Source organism: Sus scrofa, chromosome 9, assembly GCF_000003025.6.
Source record: "Sus scrofa isolate TJ Tabasco breed Duroc chromosome 9, Sscrofa11.1, whole genome shotgun sequence".
NCBI lineage: Eukaryota > Metazoa > Chordata > Mammalia > Artiodactyla > Suidae > Sus > Sus scrofa.
In genome coordinates, this window is record NC_010451.4 from 45,772,219 (window position 1) to 45,796,248 (window position 24,030).

The 24,030-nt window shown below is 41.6% G+C and overlaps 1 protein-coding gene across 6 annotated transcripts in view; it reads left to right on the forward strand.

The window, feature by feature from the left end:
• Nucleotides 1-24,030, forward strand: part of KMT2A (lysine methyltransferase 2A) — an 84,994-nt gene that overhangs the window by 28,653 nt on the left and 32,311 nt on the right. For 2 of the 6 annotated variants that reach the window (XM_021062911.1, XM_021062913.1), the window contains 14 exons: nucleotides 2,303-4,956; nucleotides 6,665-6,842; nucleotides 8,139-8,373; nucleotides 10,890-10,954; nucleotides 11,847-12,224; nucleotides 12,558-12,631; nucleotides 13,549-13,680; nucleotides 14,458-14,571; nucleotides 17,509-17,655; nucleotides 18,065-18,160; nucleotides 18,359-18,479; nucleotides 21,728-21,850; nucleotides 22,282-22,466; nucleotides 23,270-23,443. In XM_021062911.1, the coding sequence (XP_020918570.1) occupies nucleotides 2,303-4,956; nucleotides 6,665-6,842; nucleotides 8,139-8,373; nucleotides 10,890-10,954; nucleotides 11,847-12,224; nucleotides 12,558-12,631; nucleotides 13,549-13,680; nucleotides 14,458-14,571; nucleotides 17,509-17,655; nucleotides 18,065-18,160; nucleotides 18,359-18,479; nucleotides 21,728-21,850; nucleotides 22,282-22,466; nucleotides 23,270-23,443 (4,676 nt within the window). The remainder of the gene's footprint in view (nucleotides 1-2,302; nucleotides 4,957-6,664; nucleotides 6,843-8,138; nucleotides 8,374-10,889; nucleotides 10,955-11,846; nucleotides 12,225-12,557; nucleotides 12,632-13,548; nucleotides 13,681-14,457; nucleotides 14,572-17,508; nucleotides 17,656-18,064; nucleotides 18,161-18,358; nucleotides 18,480-21,727; nucleotides 21,851-22,281; nucleotides 22,467-23,269; nucleotides 23,444-24,030) is intronic. The other 4 variants (XM_021062912.1, XM_021062914.1, XM_021062915.1 and 1 more) reach the window with 2 other exon arrangements.

The window sequence follows — 24,030 nt, forward strand, 5'->3', positions numbered from 1 at the left end:
TATTTCCATTTATTAGCAATATTTGTTGTTGTTCTTACCAAGAAAATATCTAGAATGTCTTACTTCTAGACTTAAGGGCAGTTTCCTGTGAGTTGATCCTCAGTGGAAATAGTATTTAATGGCTTGCAGAATTCTGTTCTGTATAGGAGAGAGCTGTAGATCTTTTGATGAAAAAAATCATTCCCCATTGGCGCTGCCATTCGGACTTCTTGTATAGTTTCCTTTGATTTTATGTGGATGGACAATCTACTTAAATAGGATGTTATTAGCCGTGTTTTGCTCTTTGACTTTGTCTGTGATGTTCGTTAGCATTTGGGTTTCATTTAAGAGTCATATGTTATATAGTGATCTAATTCAAACACGTAAGTTGACAGTTTTTTCCTTTCCCAGGTGGAAGGACCTAGCCAGTAGTATCCCAGTGTCTGTGCCATTTAGACAGTAGCAGTATTCTTGTTAAGATATGATGAAATCGTAAAACTTCTTATCAGAAGTCTTACCCTTCATTTATAGATGATAAGCAAGGCCCAGAAATGAAATGAGGGTGAGCAGTTACTTCTAAATGACTTGTGAGTTCTTTGAATGTGTTGTGGATTATGAAAGTTAGCAGAAATGTACTCTTCTCTGTTCTGCTTGCTTTTTCTAGTTTTCTATCCAAAGGTTCTTTTGGGAGGGGGGGTGCTTTGCCTGTGGCATATGGAAGTTCCTGGGTCGGGGATTGAACTCAAGCCATAGCAGGGACCTAAACCACTGCAGTGACAATGCCAGATCCTTCATCCACGGTGCCACAGGAGAACTCTACCAAAAGCTTCTTTTTTGGATAGAAGAGCTTTTCAGAATTAATAAAGGCCTATGAGTGGCCAGGTTCAAGTCTGCCTTGATGATAAAGAATCTTGTGATATATTTCTGAGTAGGAGTTTATTTTGTTAATTCACAGCCGTTGATGGTTTCTTGTTTTTTTCTTGGCTGTCAGTATACCTCGAATGTTGTTTTGTTGTTGTTTTAATCATTTGTATATACTTTATTATTTAAGAATTGAAAGATAGTTTTCTGTCTCCTAGTCCATTATTTTTGTTGTAATTAGTGTATTTTGAGTCAGATTTGTGAATCCTTAATCTGTTAAGGGAAGTCTCGAGTTAATTGGTGAGGAAAGCATTTATATTTGGAAAGCTTAACAATAAGACCTTTGTTGATTTTTGTTCTGTTTGTTGGTTGCTTCCATAGTCTAAAATGTTCATCATAATGACATAAATCTCTTTTGGTGCCTGTTAGGGGAGGTTTTAATCTCAGAAGAATGTTGAGTCATATAAAACATTGAAAAGTCATGAGAGAAGGGAAGATATGATACATTAGTCAACTCTTTAAATTTTTTCTTTATTACTCAATGATAGATTAAGCAACTCTTAATACATTTAGAAAGTACAGTTTATACAAAGGAGTTTAGAAAATAGTTTTATTAAGTTTCTTGATAAATAGCAAATTGAGCTAATTTATAAATTGGCAAATTCCTCTTACTTAAAATAGAAGGAATCTGATTTAAGTAGTTTGCTCTTGACATCAATTATGGTTACATCTTTTTTGTAACTTGAGACTAACTAGTTCAAGAACCTGTAGGTAGGGGACTAGATTAATGGGCACATCATGTCATTTCACCAAGCAGTTCACATACCACTGAGTTCTATGATCCTATTCTGGTGTCTCATGAATGAATTTTTTTTTCCAATGAAACTTTCTTAACTTACTTTGGTGAAGCCAGTTAAAAAGTCCAGGAAGCTGAACTGCCTGTAGAAGTTGGTATGTTATTGTATCTGCAGAAGTTGATGCATTAATGATTGAAGAGCACCTAGTTCAAATTTATTAAAACTGAAATTCTGAGTTAAAAAGATGGGATGAATACTGTAAATGTGTTCTCAAATACTACTCTTGGTGGCTAGGATATGGAAAAGGTCATACAGTTAGTTTTAAAACTTTTTTTTTTTTTAATTAAAAAAAAAACCTTATTCACCTAAAGCGGTAGGAAAGCCAGTTTAATATATCAATTGCTTAGTTGAAAACCTTATTATTATCTTAGTTTTTCTGTCAACAATGTAGTTAAGTGTTCTTATGGGTAGGATGTTATTTACTTGATTTCTTCAAGGCAGGTTTTTGGTGAAAAGAAACTAAGCACAATTAAGATGTTTTATTGACTCGTTATACCCAATAGAGTTCAGTACAAAGTGGCTTATGCTAAATTATATTCAGCTTAGTTAAGACCTAAACTACAAAGCTAAATATATGCTCTTCATTGTTTAATTTCTATACACAGTTAAAACTAGTCCTCGAAAACCTCGCGGGAGGCCTAGAAGTGGCTCTGACCGAAACTCAGCCCTCCTCTCAGACCCACCTGTGTTCTCCCCTCTAAATAAATCAGAGACCAGACCTGGAGATAAGATCAAGAAGAAAGATTCTAAAAGTATAGAAAAGAAGAGAGGAAGACCTCCCACTTTCCCTGGAGTAAAACTCAAAATAACACATGGAAAGGACATTACAGAGTTACCAAAGGGAAACAAAGAAGATAGCCTGAAGAAAATGAAACGGACACCTTCTGCCACGTTTCAGCAAGCCACAAAGATTAAAAAATTAAGAGCAGGTAAACTCTCTCCTCTCAAGTCAAAATTTAAGACAGGGAAGCTTCAAATAGGAAGGAAGGGGGTACAGATTGTTCGCCGGAGAGGAAGGCCTCCGTCCACAGAAAGGATAAAGACTCCTGCAGGTCTCCTCATTAACTCAGAACTGGAAAAGCCCCAGAAGGTCCGGAAAGACAAGGAAGGAACACCTCCACTCACAAAAGAAGATAAGACAGTAGTCAGACAAAGCCCTCGAAGGATTAAGCCGGTTAGGATTATTCCTTCTTCTAAAAGGACAGATGCAACAATCGCTAAGCAGCTCCTGCAGAGGGCAAAAAAGGGGGCTCAGAAGAAAATTGAGAAAGAAGCAGCTCAGCTGCAAGGAAGAAAGGTGAAGACACAGGTCAAAAACATCCGGCAGTTCATCATGCCTGTCGTCAGCGCCATCTCCTCGCGGATCATTAAAACCCCTCGGCGGTTTATAGAGGATGAAGATTACGACCCTCCAATTAAAATTGCCCGACTCGAGTCTACACCGAATAGTAGATTCAGCGCCACATCCTGTGGATCTTCTGAAAAATCAAGCGCAGCTTCTCAGCACTCCTCGCAAATGTCTTCAGACTCCTCCCGATCGAGTAGCCCCAGTGTTGATACCTCCACAGATTCTCAGGCCTCTGAGGAGATTCAGGTACTTCCTGAAGAGCGGAGCGATACCCCCGAAGTTCATACTCCACTGCCTATTTCCCAGTCCCCAGAAAACGAGAGTACTGACAGGCGAAGCCGAAGGTATTCAGTGTCAGAGAGAAGTTTTGGATCTAGAACGACGAAGAAACTCTCCACTCTGCAAAGTGCCCCCCCGCAGCAGACCTCTTCCTCGCCACCTCCACCCCTGCTTACTCCACCCCCTCCACTGCAGCCAGCCTCCAGCATCTCTGACCACACACCTTGGCTCATGCCTCCAACGATCCCCTTAGCATCACCATTTTTGCCTACTTCTGCCGCTCCCATGCAAGGGAAGCGAAAATCTATTTTGCGAGAACCAACGTTTAGGTGGACTTCTTTAAAGCATTCTAGGTCAGAGCCACAGTACTTTTCCTCAGCAAAGTATGCCAAAGAAGGTCTTATTCGCAAACCAATATTTGATAATTTCCGCCCCCCTCCACTAACTCCTGAGGATGTCGGCTTCGCATCCGGGTTTTCTACATCTGGTACTGCTGCTTCAGCCCGATTGTTTTCGCCACTCCATTCTGGAACAAGGTTTGATATGCACAAACGGAGCCCTCTTCTGAGAGCTCCAAGATTTACTCCAAGCGAGGCTCACTCTAGAATATTTGAGTCTGTAACCTTGCCTAGTAATCGAACTTCTGCTGGAACATCTTCTTCAGGATTATCGAACAGGAAAAGGAAAAGAAAAGTGTTTAGCCCTATTCGATCTGAACCAAGATCTCCTTCTCACTCCATGAGGACAAGAAGCGGAAGGCTTAGCACTTCGGAGCTGTCACCTCTCACCCCACCGTCTTCTGTCTCTTCCTCGTTAAGCATTTCTGTTAGTCCTCTTGCCACTAGTGCCTTAAACCCAACTTTTACTTTTCCTTCTCATTCCCTGACTCAGTCTGGGGAATCTGCAGAGAAAAACCAGAGACCAAGGAAGCAGACTAGTGCTCCGGCAGAGCCATTTTCATCCAGTAGTCCCACTCCTCTCTTCCCTTGGTTTACCCCAGGCTCTCAGACTGAAAGAGGGAGGAATAAAGACAAGGCCCCTGAGGAGCTGTCCAAAGAGCGAGATGCTGACAAGAGCGTGGAGAAGGACAAGAGTAGAGAGAGAGACCGGGAGAGAGAAAAAGAGAATAAGCGGGAGTCCAGGAAAGAGAAAAGGAAAAAGGGATCAGAAATTCAGAGTAGCTCTGCTTTGTATCCTGTGGGTAGGGTTTCCAAAGAGAAGGTCGTTGATGAAGATGTGGCCACTTCATCTTCTGCCAAAAAAGCAACAGGGCGGAAGAAGTCTTCATCACTTGATTCTGGGACTGATATTGCTTCTGTGACTCTTGGGGATACAACAGCTGTCAAAACCAAAATACTTATAAAGAAAGGGAGAGGAAATCTGGAAAAAAACAACTTGGACCTCGGCCCAACTGCCCCATCCCTGGAGAAGGAGAAAACCCTCTGCCTTTCCACTCCTTCATCTAGCACTGTTAAACATTCCACTTCCTCCATAGGCTCCATGTTGGCTCAGGCAGACAAGCTTCCAATGACTGACAAGAGGGTTGCCAGCCTCCTAAAAAAGGCCAAAGCCCAGCTCTGCAAGATTGAGAAGAGTAAGAGTCTTAAACAGACTGACCAGCCCAAAGCACAGGTACTCTTTTCCATCTTGCCTGTTAAAATCAACAGTTCCTCGAGCCCTTTGCATGAGCAGGTTTTAGGCTGTGTGTTTCAGGTACATCCAGTTATGGAATCTAGAAAAGATGGTGAACCTATAAGGACTGGGAGGATTTTAGGTAGAAAATGAGAGGGGAGAACATTTTAAGGAGGGGGAGCAGTGTAGGTAGAGATCAAAAAGTGTAACACATACTTGAGGGCTGGTGAATAGCTGGACCAGCAGGCGTAGGAAGGTGGTGAACCAAGACTGAAAGGTAGGTGGGGCCGAATTACACAGAGAGCTGAGTTGTTGGGACTTAATGGGTTCGGTGTGATGGAATCAGGGACTTCATTTTGAAGGTACATTTTTGCAGTCAAATTGCTTTCTGTTGTTTACTATAGAAAACAAGGAGGGGGATTTTTTTCTTCTGAGTAGCAAGTGATTAGACTAGTAGGAAATAAATGTTTGCAGAATACATATGAGAAGCACAGCCTTTTTTGTGGTACAGAAAAGCTGAAGAATTCAGTTAGTTAAGAGGATGACAAATAGGAATTCCCATTATGGCTCAGCGGTAGCCAAGCCAGCTAGTATCCATGAGGACTGGGTTTGATCCCTGGCTCTGCTCAGTGGGTTAAGGATTTGGCATTGGCATGAGCTGCGGTGTAGGTCATAGACACGGCTCAGATCCATGGTCGCTGTGGTGTAGGCCAGCAGCTATAGCTCTTGATTTAACCCCTAGCCTGGGAACCCCCATATGTCGTGGGTGCAGCCCTAAAGAGCAAAAAAATAAAAATAAAAAGATGATGACAAATAGATTTTTGTAAAGAACAGCTTTAAAAAACAAACAAAAAAAACCCCCAAAATGAGCCAGGCACTGGCTTTTTTGAGAAAACCTGTCAATCTTTGGGTTTTTAAAAAAAAGTTTTCATGTAGTTGACACATGTTTATACCAACATATCAGGTTAGGTTAAGGTGACCACAAACAGGTTTTAATGTTGTTCAACGTAGGGCCACATTTACATTTAGTAATTTTTGCCAGTGGGAGTTCTCGCAGGAATATGAGACTTATTTCTGACACCATTTTGGATGTGTTTGGTTAGCCTCCTAGCTATAGAAGGTATGGCTCTTTAAAATGTGGACCATTTCTGTTTGGAGCCTTTTATACTTCATTTACAGGTAATTTCACCCTGCTTCCCTGTTGATCAGGAAATATAAGAAAGAGTCTGTGGTTAGATAAACCCTGTTTATATCAGACTGAACCTTTTGATAATATAGACTGGCAGATTGTTTTTTGAGGGGAATTTTTTGGTTTCTTCCTTTTTGGTCACACTCATAGCATGTGGAAGTTCTCTGGCCAGGGACTAAACCCACACCACACTAGTTACCAGAACCACAGCAGTGACAATTCTGGATCCTTAACCTCCTGAGCCACCAAGGAACTCTGGGAATTTTAAAGAAGTAGTATAATTGGGAATGGAAGCTTGGTAGATCTCTGTTTTTTAGTTAGAAGCCTTTTCTGCCATTTTTAGGGTATAGAAGTAGGTGATTTCTGTGTTTTGGTATGGTAAAAATCAGCTGGAAATAACTAGAGTTGCATGTGTTGATTCTAGATTGTAAGTTAATCAGCTATACCTTGCCTTCATTTAATTTTATTTTCAACACACATGATTGTTACTGTTTGTTTTTGGCTTGCCCTCTGATTCAGGGTCAAGAAAGTGACTCGTCGGAGACCTCAGTGCGAGGACCCCGAATTAAACATGTCTGCAGAAGAGCTGCTGTTGCCCTTGGCCGAAAACGAGCTGTGTTTCCTGATGATATGCCCACCCTGAGTGCCTTACCGTGGGAAGAACGAGAAAAAATTTTGTCTTCCATGGGGAATGATGGTAGGTCGGGAATGTCAACCTTGAGTTCTGAGCAGACATTGGGTTTGTTTGTTGATCATCCCAGAGGTGCCCAATAGGTCTTCATAGCATTAGAGGTTAGGCTGGGTCCTCCAAAAAACGTGGCATGGGGGGAGTAACTGCAGGGATTTTATTAGAGGAAACACCTGAGAGAAAATGGGGAGGGAGTCAGGAAAGCTGGGAGTCTGACCCTAATGAAAGTAAGAGGTAAAGAAGTGGACAGAATCTTCCTCCTAGACTGACACGAAGTGTAAGAAAGCTTGGCAGGGCTGTGGGGCATCCTTGAGCAAATTTTGACTGTCCTAGGAGTCTTGCATCTCCCAGGAGCAGGCCTACCTTAGTGTCCCTGCCACGCTCATCACTGCCTGAGAGCAAGCCCCGTGGTAAGTGTGGCCTCTGTACCCCTGGATTTCAGAGCACAGTGGCTGGGGCCTGTGGTTTGAGGTCTGTGAGGCATGGTTCTCATGGTTGCCAAATAGTTTTCAAATGCTGGTGACTACGCATACGAAATTTGAGGGTTAGAGAGTCTTCAGAGGCATTCAGTTCATATTCTTTTTTTGGCTGTACCTAGGACATGGGGAAGTTCTCAAGCCAAGGATCAAATCCGTGCCACAGTAGTGGCCTGAGCCACAGCTGTGATAAGGCCAGATCCTTAGCCCCTAAGCCACTAGGGAACTCTTCAACACATACTCTTTTTTTTTTTTTTAATTAAAAAAATTTTTTTTAATTTTATTTATTTATTTGGTCTTTTCAGGGCTGCATCTGCAGCATATGGAACTTCCCAGGCTAGGGGTTGAATCGGAGCTGCAGCTGCACCTGGCCACAGCTACAGTAATGCCAGATCTAAGCCACATCTGTGACCTATGCTGCAGCTTGCAGCAAGAGTGGATCCTTGACCCACTGAGCAAGGCCAGGGCTCGAACCTGCATCTTCTTGGATGCTAGTCAGGTTCTTAACCCGCTGAGCCACATCAGGAACTCCCTGAACTCACATTTTTGATTTTAGGTTACACTGTGTTTTGTTTTCAGTGATTGGATTTTTGCTTTCATCATGTTGCAAGTTATAGGCATTTTTAAAACATTTAAGTACTTATTTAAAAAAGGCTATGAACTCTGCATATGAGTATTTTTTTACTATAACGAATTGCATTTCTGGGAGTCCCGATTAAAACAAGGTTGGAATGTATATAATCACATCAGTAGATTTTGAGAATCTCCCCTCCGTTCCCAGAAAAGAATCAGATACTCCCTCAGAGCTAATGACACGTTCCTTTAACAGACAAGTCATCGATTGCTGGCTCAGAAGATGCTGAACCTCTTGCTCCGCCCATCAAACCAATTAAACCTGTCACCAGAAACAAGGCTCCGCAGGAACCTCCGGTAAAGAAAGGAAGGCGATCAAGGCGGTGTGGGCAGTGTCCTGGCTGCCAGGTGCCTGAGGACTGTGGTGTTTGCACTAATTGTCTGGACAAGCCCAAGTTTGGTGGCCGCAACATAAAGAAGCAGTGCTGCAAGTGAGTACACATCTGCCCCAAGTGGCTGGCCTCCTTTCAGCCAGGAGGTGGTTGCCTGTCCCTAGTTTGTCTTCGAGATGCATCAGAAGACCCGGTGTGCTTGTACTGCATCTTCTTGTAAGATGAGTTGCACAGTTGAATTTTGTGATGTGCCAGGTTTGGGCTGCACTTAAATAAGAAATCCTTAGGGACAGTGCTAACAGAACTTTATGGAGTGGCATATCTGCTCAAGTTCAGCCTGGTAGCTGTGAGCCAAATGACTGTTTAGCATCTGAAACGTGGTTAGTGTGACTGAGAAACTACATTTAAAACTTTGATTTAATTTTAAAGTTAAATAGTCACATGTACCTAGGCTACTGTATCACTTCAGCTCTGGAGGGTGTCTTCTTAAAAACTGACGAATTTATGTATGGTATTTATTAGGTCAACTGAATTACCTTTATCTTTATGGCATTCAGGAAACATGATTGCCAAAGTTCCCCTTGTGGCTCAGCGGTTAACGAACCTGACTAGCATCCACGAGGATGCGGGTTTGATCCCTGGCCACACTTAGTGGGTTAAGGATCTGGCATTGCCGTGAGCTGTGGTGTAGGTCACAGACACAGCTCAGATCTCACGTTGCTGTGGCTGTGGCGTAGGCCGGCGGCTGTAGCCCTAATTGGACCCCCTAGCCTGGGAACCTCCATATGCCACAGGTGTGGACCTAAAAAGACAAAAAAAAAAAATTAGGAAATGTGATTGCCATGATTGGAGTTCCTTGCTCTCTAACTCTCTAAATATTTTCATGCCTATGGGTTTTTTTTTTTGTTTGTTTGTTTGTTTGTTTGGGTCTTTTAAGGGCTGCCCCTGCAGCATATGGAGGTTTCCAGGCTAGGGGTCCAATTGGAGCTGTAGCCATTGGCCTACACCCCAGCCACAGCAATGCCAGATCCAGGCTGCGTCTACAACCTACACCACAGCTCATGGCAACACTGGATCCTTAACCCACTGAGCGAGGCCAGGGATCGAACCTGCATCCTCATGGATACTAGTCAGATTAATTTCTGCTAAGCCACAACGGGAACTCTAGAAGTTTTGATTTACTCTACCTTTTTTCCCTTTTTTTTGAGTTGTTTGTGGATGCACTTTTTTTTTTCCTTTTTTTGTCTTTCAGGGCCGCGCTTTTGGCACATGGAGGTTCCCACACTAGGGGTCCAATCGGAGCTACAGCTGCCAGCCTACACCATAGTCACAGCAATGCAGGATCCAAGCCGCACCTGTAACCTGCACCACAGCTCACGGCAACGCCAGATCCTTAACCCACTGAACAAGGCCAGGGATGAAACCCACAACCTCATGGTTCCTAGTTGGATTCGTTTCTGCTGTGCCACAACAGGAACTCCTAGTTGCACTTACTACTCGTGGGATAATTTGTTTAAAATGGATGAGAGGGTTGCACAGAAATTTCAAATTTCAGATTTCAAATTCTCAAATAAATGAGAATCTTTTCAAGTGCTTGGCACCAGGAAGAGATATTTTCAATAGGTATCTGCTTAATGAATGAATGAATGACATGACATGAAAGTGATTTATATAAAACATAATTGGGAGAAATGCTGCATTACTTATTGAAGGGGACACAGTTTCTAGGAGACAGCAAGTAGTTCTGTGCTTTGGTTTAGTCTGGCCTTAAGCAAGAATCTTGTTTTAGGAGTTCCCATGGTGGCTCAGTGGTTAACAAATCTGACTAGCATCCGTGAGGATGCAGGTTCAATCTCTGGCCTTGCTCAGTGGGTTAAGGAACTGGCTTTGCTGTGAGCTATGGTGTAGGCTGCAGACCATGGCTCGAATTCTGCATTGCTATGGCTGTGGTGTAGGCTGGCAGCTACAGCCCTGATTGGACCTCTAGCCTGGAACCTCCATATGCCACGGGTTTGGCCCTAAAAAGCAAAATAAAAAAATTTTTGTTTCAGTCCCATTAGTGAAAGGAAGTGAGACAATTCACAGATCAGCAAAAAAGGTACATGATGGCAAGATAAAATCACTAAATTTAGGAGTTGAAGTGGATTCAGTTCAATTTTAGACTTCAAATTAAGTTTGAGTTTCATTAAATTGAGGACTGAAATATGTGTCTAAGCCCTGAGATAGACCTGTAGCATTACAGTGGCAGATGGAAGACTTGGGTAATTTTAGTCTATTTTATATTCAGATTATTATATGAATATTAATCTCATAAGGGAGCAGAACTTACCTGACTGCAAGAAATAATGACTGATCATTTTGTGTGTAGTTGCAAGATATTTGAATCCCATTTCACAAATAATTTTATATTTGCTCCATTAGATCTTCAAGGTAGGTAAATTTGCTGGTCAAAAGATTCAAAGGCTTGGATTTAATTTAAAAAATGAGCAGCTCCCTTTTCAGTCCTCAAAATGAACCTGAATAAGAGTTCACTGATTTTTACAGACCAGTTAACGCTCTTTCAATTGGTTCTCTTCTGAATGTAGTTTACTTTATGGTATTCCTTTTTATTATAGGATGAGAAAATGTCAGAATCTACAGTGGATGCCTTCCAAAGCCTACCTTCAAAAGCAAGCAAAAGGTAGTATTATAAAAAGATCTTCCTCCAAATGCTTCCCCCTTCAGTGTCATACACTCATGTACATGTAGTGTAAAGAGAGTACTAGCCTTTCTTTGAAGTACTGTTCTTCCCAGAGAGCTGATGATTGTTGAAGCTGGGTGATAGATATATATGAGTGTTCGTTTTACACTTCCCTTTACCTTGGAGCATGCTTGAAATTTACCATAATAATTTTTTTTTTTTTTTTTTTTTGGTCTTTTCACCATTTTCTTGGGCTGCTTCTGGCACATATGGAGGTTCCCAGGCTAGGTGTCGAATCAGAGCTGTAGCCACTGGCCTATGCCAGAGCCACAGCAACTCAGGATCCGAGCAGCGTCTGCGACCTACACCTCAGCTCACAGCAATGCCGGATCCTTAACCCACTAAGCCAGGCCAGGGATCGAATCCGCAACCTCATGGTTCCTAGTCGGATTCGTTAACCACTGCGCCACGACGGGAACTCCCTATAATAAAATTTTTAAAAAATCCATTTAAGGACCTCCCACCATGGCACAATGGATTTGGCAACGTCTTTGGAGCACAAGGACGTGGGTTCAATCCCTGGCCCAGCACAGTAGGTTAAGGATCTGGTGTTGCTGTAGCTTTGGCTCGGATCTGATCTCTGGCCCTGGAGCTTCATATGCCCTGGGGCGGCCAAAAAAAAAATTTTTTTTTTCCATTTAAAAATTGCATTATATTTGATTTCCTAGAGCAATAAAAATATACCTATCTCATTGACCAACTTGCCACTAACTTTTTCTTGCACCTTTCAGGTTCAGCTTTAGGAAACTGAGAATAAGATCATTACATTCCTATACTTATATATGTTAAATAAAATGTTCTCACAGGAAAATAATCTTGCTTCCCCCCCCAGCTGTGAAAAAGAAAGAGAAAAAGTCTAAGACTAGTGAAAAGAAAGAGAGCAAAGAGAGCAGCGTTGTGAAGAACTTGGTGGACTCTAGTCAGAAATCTACCCCAGCAGCAAGAGAGGATCCCACCCCCAAGAAAAGCAACAGTGAACCTCCTCCTCGCAAGCCGGTGGAGGACAAGAGTGAGGAAGGGAATGCCTCCGCCTCGGCCCCTGAGGCCAAGCAGGTGGCTGCACCCACCTCCAGGAAGTCCAACAAGCAGGCCTCCCAGCCAACACCAGCCATCCCCCCACAGCCACCCAGCACAGCACCACCGAGAAAAGAAGTTCCCAAGACCACTCCTAGTGAGCCTAAGAAAAAGCAGCCTCCACCTCCGGAGCCAGGTGAGTGAGGAAGGCAGGAGGAATTGCTCAACCAGAAGTACCAGCAGAGAACACTGACGTCATAAAGAGCGTTTGGAAACCTGAAATGTATGTTTGAAGTCTTTGATATAACAAAATTAGCTCTCTTGTAACTATTATATAAAAATAAAGAAGTAGAAGCTAAACCCAGTTAAGTTGGAGATTTCCTGTTTAAAGTCTAGAGTATAAATGGTTTTTTGTTTTTTCTAATGCCCCCTTCTTCACAGGCCAATCAGGTGTAGAGTCATCGCTGCTATTTAGCATTAACTGTTAAGTTTAGTCGCATCTGACTGTGATTTATTTTGAATTCTTTAGGTCCAGAACAAAGCAAGCAGAAAAAAGTGGCTCCTCGCCCAAGTATTCCTGTAAAACAAAAACCAAAAGAAAAGGTGAGGAGAAATTTGTTTCTCTGCTGTTTCTCAATGATGTGTTCTGAAGGGAAATAGCCTTATCCTTGCCTTGATTGAGTTTGTACAACTGCATTTCTGCTTCTATGTTGATGGCAGTGAAATTTCTTAAAATTAGCAAACTTCAGGTTTAGGCTTTAGCTCATTTCTTTTTTTTCCTCCTGTCGTTTTTCTCTTTTTTGTAGCCCACATGTTTTTGCTGCAAGCTGCTTAGTGTAATTGTTTTTTTCCCCTCAACATCTTTTAGCAATATTTGTCTATAACAGTCAGCCTCTTCTTGTGTCCACTATTTTTATTATGTGGGGAGGGAGGTCTTTAAGAATCTTCTAGCTCTTTCTGTGCCACCATAATGGAGCCTATGAACATCCTGGCTGATCCTCTTGAGAGCATCAGCAATGCTGAAGAAAGAGGCAAATGCCAGGTTTTTACTAAGTCATGCTCCAGGATCATTGTCCAGTTTCTCACTATGATGGTGAAGCATTGGTGAGTTTGAAATCATTGATGAGCACAGAAGTGGTAAAACTATTGTGCATCTTATAGGCATGTTACACACATGTGGCGTGATCAGCCCCAGATTTCATGTGCGCAACACCAAGATCTAGAAAAAAATGGCAGAATAACCTGCTCTCACCCCGTCAGTGTGGTTTCATTATACTGACAACCTCAGCTGGCATCATGGACCACGAGGAAGGAGGGAAAATCTTGGGTTGCCAATAAAATGCCTCAGTGGGCGGGGGGGGACGACTCTGAAGATTACTTTTCTGTTCTGTAGGACACTTATTTTGGAAACATGCTTTCCAACTCTATTAATAAAATTTGTCATTTGCATTATTATCTGTTGCAAAAGTGAAGGCAAGCCAGGTGTGGATTTTCCCTTTATCCATCTTCAACCTCCGCAGGAAAAACCACCTCCAGTCAATAAGCAGGAGAACGCAGGCACTTTGAACATCCTCAGCACTTTCTCCAATGGCAATAGTTCCAAGCAAAAAATCCCAGCAGATGGAGTCCACAGGATCAGAGTGGACTTTAAGGTAAAAGCATTCTGTGACCACATCGTATGTTAAGTGTTTCGGACTTTAAATCAAGAAAATGATGTTAGGAGTTCCCGTCATGGCTCAGTGGTTAATGAATCCGACTAGGAACCATGAGGTTGCGGGTTCGATCCCTGGCCTTGCTCAATGGGTTAAGGATCCAGCGTTGCCGTGAGCTGTGGTGTAGGTCGCAAATGTGGCTCGGATCCCACATTGCTGTGGCTGTGGCATAGGCAATTAGACCCCTAGCCTGGGAATTCCATATGTTGGGGGTGTGACCCTAAAAAAGGCAAAAAGACAAAAAAGAAAAAGAAATTGATGTTAGCAAAGCTGTTAAAGAGAAAATTCACACCAGGTGGGGGAAGGAAGAGCTACACGTGAGCTCTTGTCAGCGTTACCAGGTCAGTCTGTGGGCTGACTGAAGGACAGAGGCTCTCGAGGCAGTCCTGCCCATCCTGAGTTGTTAAGTCCATTTAGAGGAGAACAGTATTTGAGGAAGTAGTTCATTCACATAGGAATTACCAAACCATGATGATTGCTTGAATTAGCAAAACTCAAAGGGAAATTTAGTTCCAGTAGATCTTTGCATAGTTAACAGTGAGCCTTTTAACAGATTGTGTCAGATTTAGGTTTTTCAAAGCAGCATTTATTTTGAACTTGTTGAAATGAAATATTTTTGATATTCTGGTGTCACTCTAATTTTATGCTTTTCATCCTTATTTTCAGTGCAGTGTTCTGTCATAAACTCTCAAATGATCTTTCTCTCTTTTTCCACAGGAGGATTGTGAAGCGGAAAATGTGTGGGAAATGGGAGGCTTAGGAATCTTGACCTCTGTTCCTATAACACCCAGGGTGGTTTGCTTTCTGTGTGCCAGTAGTGGGCATGTAGAGGTGAGATATCCTGCTTCTCTGTACCCCAGAAAGGATAATGATAGATTAGCATGCTGTGATGCAATAAATCATTATATTCTGTTTTGTTGGTATGTAGCAGGTACTATAGCCTGTTTGAACCAGCAAATGAAGTGCTTTTGAAGTTTTTTAGAAATTTCAGGAAGAGGTTTGCTGTTTTTTGGAGTAGCAGTTATGTGAGTGTGGAAAGTTTAATAGTTTCATCTCTTAAATTTATTCATTAGAGTTCTGATTTTTCTGCTAGATGTCCAAACATGAAAGAAATGATAAATGTTTTTCTGGAAAAAGAGGTGCTTTTGATAGTTGTTTTATGTTTAATATCAAAACCTCCTTGTCTGTAAAGAGCTCTTAGCAATTAATAAGAAAAAGGAATAGCACCGGAGTTCCCATCGTGGCGCAGTGGTTAATGAATCCGACTAGGAACCATGAGTTGCGGGTTCGATCCCTGGCCTTGCTCAGTGGGTTAACGATCCGGCGTTGCCGTGAGCTGTGGTGTAGGCTGGTGGCTACAGTTCCGATTTAACCCCTGGCCTGGGAACCTCTATATGCCGCGGGTGCGGCCCTAGAAAAGGCAAAAAGACAAAAAAAAAAAAAAAAAAAAGATAAAAGAAAGAAAGAAAGAAAAAGGAATAGCACCAAGTAAAAAATCTGAGGACAAGAATAGATAATTTACAAAATGAGAGGAACATGGTGAGAGGGGAGCTGATTACCAAACACTGTAAATTAAAGCATGATAAAAAAGGTCAAGTGGAGATCCTGCCATGGTGCATCAGAGAGTATGTAAAGCGTAATGCCATTTTGGCTTGGGAAAATAAAAATATATATGTAAAAAGAATTCTTGAGGTTCCTATTGTGGTTCAGTGGGTTGAAGACTCAACGTCTCTCTGAGGATTCGGATTCCATCGCTGGCCCTGCTCGGTGGGTTAAAGATCCAGTGTTGCCACAGTTGCGGCGTAGGCCACAGATGTGGCTTGGATCCAGTGTTGCTGTAGCTGTGGTGTAGGCAGGCAGCTGCAGCTCGTATTCTCCCCCTAGCCTGGGAACTTCCATGTGCCATGGGTGCGGCCCTAAAAAGGAAGGAAGGAAAGAAAGAATGCTGAAGGATTTATACCAAAATCTTGAGTGTGGCTGGCTTATGGGTGACTTTTGTTTTTTATTTTTCTTTCTTTTTGAGTTTTTTTTTGCAGCATGTGCCACCTTTACAATAAGAAAAAAAAGATAGCACAATTTTAAATAGGAAGCAGGAATTTGTCATTCATATAATTCTCAATTTCTGAATATTTCTTTAGCTTATTTATCACATACGTTTTCTAAGGTCCTTAAAAAAAAACAAACCAAAGCCAAGTTAATTTAGATGTTGAGCAATCAGTGAGGTTAATTTACTCCCTCAGAGATTCAGTCCTGCTCACTTGCTATTTTAAATTATGCGTTAGCAAAATTACATGTTATTGCCTGGTATTCATTAAGGAAATAGTTTCTTAGTGCCTGTTACAAACTATATTGTTCTACGTGCTGGAGTTGCTTTAGAGATAGCATTGAAACCAAAACTCTTCAGTCTATAGGTGCCAGGGGTCCACTGTATCTCTTTTCCTACATAATCTAATGCTTTACGTCCGCACACATGCTACCCATAGGAATGACTTATTTTTGTAACACTAGTACTTCAACTTCTGTGTTCAAACAGGGTTTTTTTTTTTTTTTTTCCAGAGTATAATTGCTCTAATTTAAATTGTGTAGCTGTGCACAGCAGTCCCACGGGATTCCTAAAAACGGAATTAGAGAATGCCTGCATTTCACTCCTAAAGCATAACCCGTGCTTGATGAATTCTCCCTCCATTTGAATTTTTAAAAACTTCTTATGTTGACATTATTTCAGATTTACAGAAAAGCTATAAGAGTAGGACAAACAATTCCCATATACCCTTTACCTGGACTCCCCAAATGGTAATTTTTTTTTCTTTGTGTGTATATATTTTACAAAGGAATAAAATATATGCACACATTTTATATGTAGACACTTTTTTTTCTTAAAATTTGAGGGCATGTTGCAGACATAAGCCATTTTACCTCCAAGTTATATGTAGTAGATTTCCTAAAACCAAAGACATTCTTACATAACCATAGTAAAATTATCAAAGTCAAGAAATTAAGGAGCTCTTGTCATGGCGAAGCAGAAATGAATCCAGCTAGGAACCATGAGGTTGCAGGTTCGATCCCTGACATCCCTCAGTGAGTTAGGGATCTGACGTTGCCGTCAGCTGTGGTGTAGGCCGCAGACGCGGCTAGGATCTGGTGTTGCTGTGGCTGTGGTGTAGGCCAGCAGCTACAGCCCTGATTTGACCTCTAGCCTGGGAACCTCCATATGCCACGGGTGCGGCCTTATGAAGACAAAAGACAAAAAATAAAATAACATTGGCATATTATAGTTATCTAAGTAAAACTTTAAGTTTGACCAGTTGTCCCAAGAATTCTTTCATGGCAAAAGAAAATTATGAGTCACCTTTATTTGAATTTTTGAAAATCTCTATCATTATGACAATAACTTATTTCTAAAATTAAAGGTGGGAAGGACAAAGCAGAACTTAGAGTTGTTTAGTAGGTTGTAGAAAACCTTAAAAACTCTCCCTGTTTCCCCTTCCCTCACTCTTTTACATTGCCTTAGCTTTTTATTTTTACTTCTTTTATGGCATTTAGCATGTCTGTTATGTCTTGGATTATATATTTAGTTGTTTTATAATTCTGTTATTATTACTTTGGTCTCCTCATCTCTTGCAGTGCCCAGTATTCTCCTTTTTAACATAGTCATTATTTAGCGAATATATTGAATAAAATATAAAGCCCAAAGTATGTAAGTAGGAAGGACTTGGTTGATATTTCTACATATAATTTGACTGCTTCTGTGTTCCTGTCTTCCCCAAGTTTGTGTATTGCCAAGTCTGTTGTGAACCCTTCCACAAGTTTTGTTTAGAGGAGAACGAGCGCCCTCTGGAGGACCAGCTGGAAAATTGGTGTTGTCGTCGCTGCAAGTTCTGTCATGTTTGTGGAAGGCAGCATCAGGCTACAAAGGTACAAAACTGAGCAATGGAACCACTTTGAATATTGCTCTCTAGCTCTATTTCTGCCTTTTAATTTAGGATTTTATATCTATATTTTTTCTCTGTTGGCTTAGTCTGTTTTGATTATTTAATTGGATATAATCAATTGCATATTTTTTTGTGTTTTGATATTGGAATTGTAGCAGAAAACAGGGCATTGGATAAAATCTTCCAAATAAATGAAATCTACCTTATTGCTGAGTGCCTTTGGAAGGCAATAAATCCCCGTGTTTTGAGAGTAAATAAATTATGAGAAAGTTTAAACTGTTACAATGATGTGCTGTACTTAAGTAAAGATAAATATGAAATGGGGTACTGAGTGACAGGTGTCCAGTGAAGGTGAGGTCATGCCATCTTTTTGCTTTCTTATTTCCTTATAGCAGCTACTGGAGTGTAATAAGTGCCGAAACAGCTATCACCCTGAGTGCCTGGGACCAAACTACCCCACCAAACCCACAAAGAAAAAGAAAGTTTGGGTGAGTACATACATTGTACAGTTACAAAGAGAAGGGGGACTGTTGGGCTTACACAAATTATAATAGGAATGTTGTGCCTGAGAGAGAAAAGCTGTCCCAGTAGAGAGCTGTCTAGAAATGGATTTGCATTTGAGATTTTTTTAATAAGAAGAGATATTAAAAATAAGTTCCTCTTGAATTTCTTTTCATCTCTTCCAGATCTGTACCAAGTGTGTTCGCTGCAAGAGCTGTGGATCCACAACTCCAGGCAAAGGATGGGATGCACAGTGGTCTCATGATTTTTCACTGTGCCATGATTGTGCCAAACTTTTTGCTAAAGGTACCTCAAAAAAGCCAGTTTTGCTAACTTTTAGAGGTTGTACTTAGTGTTTTGGAGGTAAACTGGACACTGCAGTGGAATGAACAAGTCTTACCATCTTGTCAATGATGCCTTTCAGACACATTACTAAGTTCTTGGTCTTCCTCTTTTTTTTTTTTTTTTGCTTTTAAGGGCCACACTCACGGCATATGGAGATTCCCAGGCTAGGGGTCTAATTGGAACTACGGCTGCTGGCCTACACCACAGCCGTAGCAACTCAGGATCCAAACCACGTCTGCAGCCTACACCACAGCTCACAGCAACTCTGGATCCTTAACCCACTGATCGAGGCCAGGGATCGAACCTGCAACCTCATGGTTCCTAGTCGGATTCGTTTCCGCTGTGCCGTGACAGGAACTCCATTGTTCTTTTCTTTACACAGAGAATTATACAACTAGAAAGGTTTCATTAGGAATTCCCATTGTGCTCAGCAGTTAACGAACCCGACTAAGTATCCACGAGGACATGGGTTTGATCCCTGGCTTGTTCAGTGGGTGTAGGTCACAGATGTGGCTCAGATCCCGAGTTGCTGTGGCTGTGGTATAGGCTGGCAGCTACAGCTCTGATTCGACCCCTAGCCTGGGAACCTTCATGTGTCGCAGGTACGGCCCTAAAAAGACAAAAATGAAAGAAAGAGTTTGTTAGCTTTGGGGGAATGAATTAAGGGGACTATTTATAGTAATGCTTTAAACACAGTATGCTTTAAACCAGTATTTCCCAAAGTGAGGTTATATATTCATTTGATTGTTTCAGAAATGATTTTAGGGAGTACTAAGTCAAATATTTTATTTTATTTTATTTTTTTGTCTTTTTGCCGTTTCTTGGGCCGCTCCCGCGGCATATGGAGGTTTTCAGGCTAGGGGACCTACACCACAGCTCACAGCAACGCCGGATCGTTAACCCACTGAGCAAGGGCAGGGATTGAACCTGCAACCTCATGGTTCCTAGTCGGATTCGTTAACCACTGCGCCACGACGGGAACTCTAAATATTTTAATAGTTAAGCTGGGGAATTCTCGTTGTGGCACAGTGAAATAAACCCGACTAGTATCCATGAAGATACAAGTTTAATCCCTGACTTTGCTTCAGTGGGTCGGTGATATGGTGTTGCCATGACCTGTGGTGTAGGTCGCAGATGCAGCTCAGATCCCCAGTTGCTGTGGCTGTGGTGTAAGCCGATATCTGTATATCCGATTTGACCCCTAGCCTGGGAACTTCCATATGTCTCAGGTATAGGCCTAAAAAGAAAAAAAAAAAAAAAAAAAAGTTATGTTAAAAAAAATTATAACCAACACATTAAACTCCTAATTTTACAGACTAAGGATAATAATGAGATAAAGGTCACTACTGCAGAGTTAGTTCCCTGGTAGCCTAGCAGTTAGACTTCAGTGCTTTCATTACTATGGCCTGGGTTCAGTCCTTTGTCTAGGAACTCAGATCCCACCACAAGCTGTGGCCTAGAAAACCGAAAGTTTACTATTGAAGTTATTTGAATAAGTAGGGCAGGAGTTCCTGTAGTGTCTCAGGGGTAATGAACCCTACTAGTACCCATGAGGACACAGGTTGGATCCTTGGCCTTACTCAGTGGGTTAAGGATCCAGCGTGCCATGAGCTGTGGTGTTGGTTGCAGATGCAGCTTGGATCTGCCATTGCTGTGGCTGTGGTGTAAGCCAGCAGCTACAGCACCAATTTGACCCCTAGTCTGGGAACTTCATATACCTCAGGTATGGCCCTAAAAAGACAAAAAATGTAAAATGAAATAAAACAAGCAGGGAGTTACCTCTGTTCCTCAGTGGGTTAACAATCTGGCTTATTTCTGTGACAGTGCTAGTTCTATCCCTGGCCTGACACAGTGGGTTAAGGATCCAGCGTTGCTAGAGCTATGGCATAGGTCCGTAGCTGCAGCTCAGAGTTAATTGCTGTCCAGGAACTTACTTATACCTCCGTGTGACCAGATAAAAAAGTAAGCAAACCAGGAGTTCCCTGGTGGCTCAGTGGGTTAAGGATCTGGCATTGTCACTTCTGTGGCTTGGGTTGCTGCTTTGGTCTGAGAACCTTCGCATGCCATGGGCAAGGCCAAAAAAATTAAATGAATAAATACAATGAGCAAATCAGTGTTAAGTCTATTAAGTGAAAAAAATAATAGTGATATGGATAAAACAAATTGATGAAGGTTATATATTTTTCTAAATTTTAGAATTGCTGCTCTAAGTTAAAAGCATTAGAAATAAGGGGAAAATGTAAATTAAATGTGGTTTTTTTTGTTTGTTTGTTTTTTACTTCTATTATCCTCTCCTCTATTTTGTTTCTTTGTTTTTTGGGGTTTTTTTTTTTTTTGGCTTTTGTCCTTTTAGGGCCACACCCGTAGCATATGGAAGTTCCCAGGCTAGGGGTCTAATCGGAGCTACAGCTGCTGGCCTATGACAGAGCCAAAGCAACGCCAGATCTGCGACCTGCACCACAGCTCCCGGCAATGTCAGATCCTTAACCCACTGAGCAAGGCCAGGGATCAAACCCACAACCCCATGGTTCCTAGTCAGATTTGTTTCCACTGCGCCATGACAGGAACTCCCTTCTCCTTTCTTTCTTTCTTTCTTTCTTTCTTTTTTTTTTTTTTTTTTTTAACATTTTAAAACGTTGTTTATCTGAAATTTCAAATGTAACAGCATCCTATTTTTTTTTTCTTTTTTGGCCACCCTGAGACCTACGGAGTTCCTGGGCCAGGGATCAGATCTGAGCCCCAGTTGCGATCTGTGCTGCAGCTGCGGTAACACCAGATCCTTAACCCAGTCTGCCAGGCTGGGGACCGAACATGCGTCCCAGTGCTCCAGAGTCACTGCCAATCCTGTTGTGCCGCTGTGGGAACTCCTATCCTCTCCTCTTTTAAGAATTTAAACATTTCTTTGGAATATTTAAGAGAACGTTCTCTCATTCATTTCCCATTATGTTATCTGTACAATCTACCACACGACCTTTAAAAATAGGTCTGACGAAGAGAGCTAGTGGCATATTCTGAGAGTTCTGAATAATCTGGATACTTTACAGATGTGTGAACATTCCATAGTAGATCCATGTTGGTGTATGTCAGTCGTTCCCCAAGCAGAATGTAGTGGCTTGCGTCTTAGATCAGGTTGACATATGTGAGTCAAGGGCCATAGAGGCATTGGTATGTGAACCAAAGCATTGCTGATAACTTTGCTTTGCTTTCAGGAAACTTCTGCCCTCTCTGTGATAAGTGTTATGATGATGATGACTATGAGAGTAAGATGATGCAGTGTGGGAAATGCGATCGCTGGGTCCATTCCAAATGTGAGAATCTTTCAGGTACAGAAGGTTGGAGTCTTTTTATTACAATTTCCTTCTTTCGTGGTACAGCTGCATTTACAGTCCCCCAAATCCTATTCATGTAAAATTAGGGTAGTGTTGTTACTCGAAGTCTTTTTTAAATGTTTTTTTTTTAGTTTCTAAAATAAGAACATTGTTTTAAGTTTGTGCTCATCTATCTTGAATACATCCTTTAAAATATTGATTTGCTTTCCTTTGTGGATACCACAACCTATAGATTTTCCAATAACCAAATCCCGAGTTAGTGTTAATAACAGCCCTTTGGAGATCAGTATGTATGAGTTCTTAGGGGATGTGAGGAGAGTCTTATTGCCGTTCCTAACATACAGCTTTGTGTTAAGTTCAATGGCATAGTTTCTGCTTTTCCCTCTCTCTCACTCTTTAGAGAACTTCGTCATTGTAGGTTTTTATTTTCCCAGATGAAATGTATGAGATTCTATCTAATCTGCCAGAAAGTGTGGCCTACACTTGTGTGAACTGTACTGAGCGGCACCCTGCGGAGTGGCGACTCGCCCTTGAAAAAGAGCTACAGATCTCTCTGAAGCAAGTTCTGACAGCCTTGTTGAACTCTCGGACCACCAGCCACTTGCTGCGCTACCGACAGGTAGGCCTGAGTCTCATTTTCTATTCTGAGAGTTTGTTCTTAGCTGCTTTCTACCTAGACATGGAATGTGTGTATGTGCAGTGGGGTGGGGTGGATGGGTTGTATGTATGTTTTAAAATTTATTTTATTTTGCTTCATTCTTCACTTAGTTTTGTAGAGTTCCTTGTTTTGGCCTTAGGCCATCAAGAAAAATGTTTAGCAGCAAGAGTAACACTCTTCTTTGGGGTAAGAAGTAGGAAAGAGCCATATCCGTTTCAAAGTCCTTGCTGTTGTAATTTGGACTCTGTATTCTGAAAATTAGGGGGAGCCAATGAAGGACTTCACCCAAAAAAGTAATCTTCTCAGAGCTGCTTTTTAGGGGGAAAAAATGCTTTTTGCCCGTGTAAGTCATAAGCTCTCTACCTGTGAAGCAGTCATTGGGAGCATAGGTATACTGTTGGAAGAACCACATAGATAACTAACTCAGAGCCAGGCTGCTGCTTTATCTTTTAATAGAGTTCCATTTTTTAATAGGAAAATTAGCTACTATCTCTGTCTTACTCAAAAGCAATTGGACAGTTTCTGTTTCTTCATACAGGGTTGGGAGTTATTAAGCAAAGCTCCTAAGTCAGCCTAGCCAAGCTATTAGTTGGCTCATTTTAACTTGCCTTTTCTATTATTTGAAAAATCTCTGATTATTTTCAAGTTCTTTAGGTTTTCTACTATTCATCATTCAGTACCATCTTTATTCATTTTCATAGAATTTTTCATGGGTGCCTCATTTTCAGCGTTAGATAAAAGAAACATATCTTTCCTGGCAACAGGCTGCCAAGCCTCCAGACTTAAATCCGGAGACAGAGGAGAGTATACCTTCCCGCAGCTCTCCAGAAGGACCTGATCCACCAGTGCTTACTGAGGTCAGCAAACAGGAAGATCAACAGCCTTTAGATCTGGAAGGAGTGAAGAGGAAAATGGACCAAGGGAACTACACATCTGTGGTATGCCTCTACAGCAGACTACCCAAATTTCCAGTGCCGGTTTAGCTTTTTTGGGTCTTAGGGGATGAGGCTTGGTGCAAGCATTTAAAGATGGTTTGTATTATATTTAGAAATGTATGTTGTTGTATTATTTTTTAATTTATATATTATTATTGTGGGTTTTTTTGTGGGTTTTTTTTTTTTTTTTTTTGCTTTTTGGCACCACACCTGTGGCATATGGAAGTTCCCAGGCTAGGGGTGGAATCGGAGCTGGAGCCACTGGCCTACATTATAGCCACAGCAACTTCGGGATCTGAGCCTCGTCTTCGACCTACATCACAACTCACAGCAATGTTGGATCCTTAACCCCCTGACCAAGGCCAGGGATTGAACATGCATCTTCATGGATGCTAGTCGATTTGTTTCCGCTAAGCCATGACAGGAGCTCCTCATGTGGTTTTAAATAAGTAAAAATATGTGTTATTTTTGTTCTGTGTTTCAGAAGATGGTTTGTGACAGGGAAGGTAATGTCTTTTATTTGGCTTCCATATGAATTCTCTAAAAATTATTTTTATAGTAAAACTCTTTATGGAAAAATGCTAATATGA